This window comes from Dromiciops gliroides, chromosome 3 (assembly GCF_019393635.1).
Source record: "Dromiciops gliroides isolate mDroGli1 chromosome 3, mDroGli1.pri, whole genome shotgun sequence".
NCBI classification, from domain to species: Eukaryota; Metazoa; Chordata; class Mammalia; order Microbiotheria; family Microbiotheriidae; genus Dromiciops; species Dromiciops gliroides.
Window position 1 is genome coordinate 346,816,883 of NC_057863.1, and position 6,816 is coordinate 346,823,698.

General features: G+C 37.5%; 1 protein-coding gene across 1 annotated transcript; it reads right to left on the reverse strand.

Moving 5' to 3' along the window:
• Window positions 1–547: 547 nt before the first annotated feature.
• On the reverse strand, window positions 548–3,609 carry A4GNT (alpha-1,4-N-acetylglucosaminyltransferase). Its single transcript, XM_043993520.1, has 2 exons — window positions 3,196–3,609; window positions 548–1,174 (listed from the first exon to the last, which is right to left on the reverse strand). Exons 1-2 carry the CDS (start codon window positions 3,607–3,609, stop codon window positions 548–550), a joined length of 1,041 nt encoding a protein of 346 aa, XP_043849455.1.
• Window positions 3,610–6,816: the final 3,207 nt, after the last annotated feature.

Sequence of the window (6,816 nt, forward strand, 5' to 3'; positions counted from 1 at the left end):
AGATGAAAAACTTGAGGCTCAGAAAGGTTGTGACTTGCTTAAGTTACATAGGTAGAAATCAGCTAAGTGTTTCAAATCCAGGGCCTCTGACTGGAAACTCAACATTCTTTCTACTGCATCCCACTGTTCATGTTTAAAGATTGGGGAATGTCCAAATAAATTGTGGTATAATATAATGGAACACTATTGTGACATTAAAAATGAATATAAAGCAACACGGAAAGAAATATACAAAATGATGCCAAGTGAAGAAAATATTTTTTAAAAAACAGAAAATATAATAATATAAAAACTTCTCAATAATTAGAAGTATCCCAAATTAAAATGTGCTGCTCCTGGAGGTAGTGAGTCCCCTTTCCTTGGAGTTCTTCAAGCAAAAATTGGATGACCACTGAATTGAAATTGAAATTGGGCCATGAGTGACTGCTTCTCTTCCAATCTGGGTGAGATAGTGGTACACACACTCAAAAAAAAGTATTCTTTAAAGGCAGTATCTAATTTAATGTACTTGTTAAACTCCAGGAATCAAAACTACCTCTATTTATTGTTATTTATAGGGGGGAGAGGGGGGAGATTTCAATCCCCCTTTATCCATTCTCTCCTTGCCTTGAATGAGATTCTTGTAAGTTATGGGACAGTACTTTCGATAAAGATTTTCTGCCAATGTGTTGCTCCCCCTAATCACAGTCTTCTTCTCCTGGTTCATATAGTTCCATAAATGCAAGGCATAGGAATCATTGAAACTTGGTTCCACATCCCAGACCTCATAGTAACGTGTCCATTCTGGGTACGAGATGGGGTAAAACCTCTGGGGATGTAAGAAGGATAAGTTTGGACATTGGAGATCTTTCACCTCCCGAAAATCTGTAAGATTACATGATAGCCTCAGCATTCTTGTCATTAGTTCAGGACCCTGGTTGCCCCAAATGTCCCCATTGTAGTGCTCAATAAAATTTTCCATACAGTCCCAAATGAAAGGATGATGACGGTGGAACCCAAAAACCCCATTGCTAGAGAATTTAGAGGTCTGTGCTGCCAGAAAGTTACCCTCTGGAATGGGTCTGATGGAAATTATGTCAGTGTCCATGTAGATTCCACCATATCTCCAGATGAAAGCAAGCCTGCAAGCATCTGAACTGATGTGGGTCCAGCTCTTTTCTGCACTGGAATTTACCTGCAGGGATAAAAATAGTTCTGAAAAATCTAAAGCTAAAATTTTTAGTAAAAACAAATGACCAGGATCAGAGTAACATTATTACAATGACAATTTCCAAAGAACCAAAGAATCAAAAGAAAACAATTTTATATCTGGAAAAATAATTAATCCAAACTTTTCATTGAAGGAACTAGGCCTATGTAATTTGTCGAAGAAGAGATGGCCTACAGTTGTTGTTGTCTCAAAGCAGACCAATGACATCACAAGCTGGATGCCTTGACCTGAACATGAATTTTGTTTAAGTGAGGCAGAGCAGTGCAAAGTCATCAGCCTCACTCTCTCCTCCAGACTCATCAGATTCCGATGGCAAGACAAAGGTCAGGGTGCTGCTGATGGCCGAGGATGAAGTGGGTGACCTTGGCCTTTCTAAATTAAGGTCTTTCCTAGGGCTTATTTTGTCTGTGCAAATGCATTAGACCCAAAAGTCACCAGAATTGTTCTCTGTGACAATGGTCTTTGGTAAATCTGTGTCTGTGACCTACAAAGGTCTACAATGGAATTGGGGAAAATGTGAGCCTATTCCATCCTCAGATATCATCTCTATCCAAACACTTATTTGAAATAATGCATAGAAACCTGTACTTCTCTTTGTTGTTTAGCCAGGTTGTATCTCTCAAAGTTGCAAGACTTCATACAACCCAGCATTCTGAGGATATCATCATATTACAGGTACAAATGGCCAATGTTTTTGTTGTAACCTCTCTGAACCTGTTTCTTTATATGTAAAAATGATATAAAAACCTATAATACCTACTTCAAAGGTTATTGTGAATCTCAACTAATATGATCTATTTAAAGCACTTTGCACATTTTAGAACTGCATATAAATGTTATTATTTTCACTCCTCTCATTTTTTATTCATGGTAGTTGTAGGGATGGCAGTAGTAGTATAGGAGGCAGCCAGGTGGTACAGTGGCTCCTGGATTTGGAGACCTGAGTTTAAATTCTACCTCAAACAGGAACTAGCTGTATGACAATGGGTAAGTCACTTGACTCAATCTCAGTTTCAGCTTCCTCATCTGTAAAATGGAGACAATAATAGCACTACCTGAGGGTTGCTGTGAAGACCAAAGGAAAGAGCATATGTAAAGCATTTTGCAAACCTTAAAACACTCTTAAAAATCATTATTAGTCATACTATTATTAAATCCTGGAACCCAAGAAAATGGTGAGCCTGATATTCAGTATTATAAATTATAACTTTGTCCCATTAGAATCGATATGGACAATATTGTTTGGCAGATGAGCCATTTAATTGAAATTTTGCTTCCCTTAGCATCAAGAATTTCTTAGTCATTTCTTAGTCTGACTTGATGTCATATAACATTATCCCATGATACTTGCTAAATTTGTCTCATTTAAGTTATTTCTATGATACAAAAATATCATCCTCAAGAAGGAAGAAAAATAAACAATAACAACAAGAGTTACTAGGCATTTCATTGGCCTGAGAGATATATAGAAATTCTTCCCAGATTCTAGCAGTGATAAAAAAAAGTAAATCCAGTTCCCCTCCAAAAAATGAGACTAAAAGAAAATAACAATTTTAGAAATATCTTTTGTATCAAGTGACAAGATATTTGCCTTTTTTCTTCCCTTTCCCATTTAAGTAACTGAGGAAAATAATCTGAACCTGCCACATAGAATATACATGGTGAAGTACAAGGCCAGTAACTGATAGGGATTGAACCAGGAAAGCGTAAAAGCAGGGTTTCCCTACCTTATCTTATACCAGATCAATGACATAGAAAGATTGCAGGGTTCTATAAAGATATACCGGTCAGTGGAGAGAAATGAAGAGATACGATGATTATACTTGAGATCCATTACGAGTAGGAGGAAAATTTAAGGGGGGGGGAGGGTTAAAAGGAGAGAGAGAGAGAGAGAGAGAGAGAGAGAGAGAGAGAGAGAGAGAGAGAGAAAGAGAGACTCTTTGACACAAGAATTTTATTTTCTTTTTTACCCTTTGAACACTTACTTGAGTATACCATGAGAAGAGGGGTGTCTCCTGTAGCAAAGTTTCCATATTAAGAGGGGAAAAGAAGACATTCTCAATTGCTGACAAGATGGAAGAGCCTGAGTAGGTAGCATTTAATGGAAAATGAGTAGAATTGTTATCAAGCCCTTTCATTAAAAAAATAATAGACCTATCAGGGTAAATTCTAGCTGCAGACTCAACAGCACATGAAACTAAGGGAGAAGGCTCCAGCCGATCAGTGGTCTCCAGGAATACAATTTTTCTGTTATGTCTCAAAATGTTCTCAGGTCTCATCACATCCTTGTATGCAGGTGTACAGGAAAAGAAACATTTGGGTTTCATGGTCATTTCATACAGGAATCCACAAGCGAACAGCAAAAAGAGTGAGAGAGAGATCCGAAACTCCTTCAGCATTGTTTTTTTTTTCTTGATAAACCTTTTTCTTTAAAATGAGAAAACAAATAGAAAAATGAAAATTATTTTAGGTACTGGCCTAGAAACCATAAACATCCCAATCATCTGAGAGGCAGCATGGAGTAATGGACTTTAAGTTATGAAAATGGGGCCAGCTAGGTGGTACAGTGGATAAAGCACCTGCCCTGGATTCAGGAGGGCCTGAGTTCAAATCAAGCCTCAGACACTTGACACTTACTAGCTGTGTGACCTTGGGCAAGTCACTTAACCATCATTGCCTCACCAAAAAAAAAAGAAGAAGAAGAAGAAGTTATGAAGACCATGGCTCAAATTCTGCCACAGAAGGTCTATATGCAACATAGGAAAGATAGAGAAAGGAAACTGGAAGGGGGTGGGGGCTAAATGGAGAGTGAAAGAGTGGAGAGAGAGGGAAGAGGGGACAGAGAAAGAGACCTTGAGTAAATCATTTAACCTCACTAGCCCTTAGTTTCCCCATCCATAAAATGAAGGAGACCTACTAGCTAACTAGTTCTAACTCTATATTCCTATGATCTAATGATCTCCCAGAGGAGAGCATTACATATTTATGGATCCACAAAATTTCTAGTTTATTCAATGAAGTAAAGAAATCCACACACTAGAATTCTTTAGATCCTTTAGATCAGGATGGCCTATAATTGTTAAATAATCATCCATTGTAAGCATAAGTTCATTTTCAAATTATTTATTTATTTATTTAGAATTTTCCCCAAGTTACATGTAAAAAAAAAACCAACAATTTTTTTCACATTGATTTTTGTTTTGCTTTTGTTTTTGTTTTGTTTTTTAGTGAGGCAATTGGGGTTAAGTGACTTGCCCAGGGTCACACAGCTAGTAAGTGTTAAGTGTTTGAGGCCAGATTTGAACTCAGGTACTCCTGACTCCAGGACCGGTGCTCTATCCACTGCGCCTCCTAGCTGCCCCCACATTGATTTTTTAAAACTTTGTGCTCCAAATTTTCTTCCTCCCTCCCTCTTCACCCCTCCCTAAGAAATCAAGCAATTCAATATAAGTTATATATGTGCAGTCATGCAAAACATCTTCATATTAGTCAGGTTGTGAAAGGAAACAGACAAGATAACTTTAGAAAGAGGAACTAACAAATAAAATTATACTTCAATCTGTATTCAGATACCATCAGTTCTTTCTCTGTTGATGGTTTGCATTTTTCATATGTCCTTCTAATAGCATCCTGCTCATCATTTCTTTCACAGTTACTGTTGCTAACTGTATTATCTTCCATCCTATTCCCTCCCCTTGATATTTGCACTATTTTCTATCTTCTTTTACCCTATTCCTCCTCAAAAGTGTTTTGCTTTTTACTGCCCCCTCCCCCAATCTGCCTTCCCTTCCTTCACCTCTTCCCCCTTATCCCATTCCCCTCCCACTTTCCCTCATGGCAAAATATATTACTATACCCTCTTGAGTGTGTATGTTATTCCCTCTTTGAGCCAACTTTGATGAGAGTAGGGCTCACTCACTCCCCTGCTCCTTCCCCATCTTCCCCTTCACTCCATAAGCTTTTTCATATTTCTTTTATGTGAGCTACTTTACCACATTCCACCTCTCCTTTTCCCTTTCTTCCAGTGCATTCCTTTTACCCCTTAATTTTATTTTAAAGATGTCATCATGGGTCAGCTGGGTGACAGAGTGGACAAAGCACCATCCCTGGACCCAGGAGGTCCTGAGCCCAGATCTGGCCCCAGACATAAGCCACCCCACCCTGCTTGCCCCACAAAAAAACCTGGATAAGCAAAAAATAAATGCTTTACAGATATCATCCCTTCATATTTAATTCACACCTGTGCCCTCTGTCTAAGTATATTCCTTTCAGCTGCCCTAACACTATGAAAGTTCTTATGATTTAGAAGTATTATCTTCCCATGCAGGAATGTAAACAGTTTAACCTTTTAATATCGTTCATGATTTCTTTTTCCTGTTTACCTTTTTATGCTTCTCTAGGGTCTTGTATTTGAAAGTCAAATTTTCTATTCAGTTCAGGTCTTTTTATCACAAATGCCTGAAATTCCTCTTTTTCTTTGAAGTCCCATTTTTTTCCTCTGAAAGATTATAATCAGTTTTTCTGGGTACGTGATTTTTGGTTGTAATCAAAGTTCCTTTGCCCTCCAGAATAACATATTCTATGCCCTCTGATCCTTTAATATAGAAGCTGCTAGATCTTGTGTTATACTGACTGTAGCTCCTCAGTATTTGAATTCCTTTTTCCTAGCTCCTTATCTGTCCAGGAGAGTGTAGTGACTCCCTTGGTCTTGGGACATAGCTAGGTCTGAAGGTCTCCAATGCTATATGTATGTAATGGTGGGGGAGGGGAGGAGGATTATGTCCTTAGGTGACCAGAAAGTCATGTCAATATATCCAGAAGCTGCCAGGAAGTTGCATTGCCCTACCTTTGGGACAATCAGGACCCAGCTTTGTTGCCTTTTAGAGAGAGAGAGAGAGAGAGAGAGAGAGAGAGAAACCTTCCTTAATCAATGTTAAGGAGAGAGAAGAGAGAAACAATGGTAGATATTGGTTTTATCACACTTATCCAATGGAAAAGGGCCTTTGATCTTATATATTTGTGTTATTTTCCTATAAATATTGAATACAAGACCCTTATGAGAGATATTTTATAGAGATATTTTTCCTATTGTAAGTATGTTTTCATTATGGATTTACTACATTGAATACTATAGGTCAAACATCGAGAGGAAACTTTATTAACAAAACAGTTTGATAGGATCATAGAATAATAGATTTAAATATAGAAGGAATCTTAGAGTCCTCTAATCCAACCCCTTAATTTTGTATATAAAAATCTAATATAAACTGAAATGTGAACTTAAAAAGAAAAGCAAAACCCTTAGAAGACATGTGCATAGTGAAGAAAAATAAATTTCCACATTGGCTTTGTCCAAAAATGTATATTTCATTTTACATCCTGAATCCATCATCTCTCTGTCAGGAAGTATATAGCATTCATTATCATTGGACCTCTGGAATCATGGCTGGTAATTGCATTGACCAAGATTCTTAAGTGGTGGTTTTCCTTTTAAAATGTACTGATACAATTTGATTTTATACAATAGACACTTCCCCCAAGCACCCAAATACTCACCCCCAATATATCACCTAGTAACAGTTATATAGAACTAGTGATAATAGAAT

Excerpts from the sequence above, each read along its gene's own strand:
- A4GNT (XM_043993520.1), bottom strand. The coding sequence starts at position 3,609 with ATGCTGAAGGAGTTTCGGATCTCTCTCTCACTCTTTTTGCTGTTCGCT. Across the intron at positions 1,175-3,195 it reads TCTTCTCATGGTATACTCAA|GTAAATTCCAGTGCAGAAAA; the intron begins GTAAGTGTTCAA and ends TTATCCCTGCAG.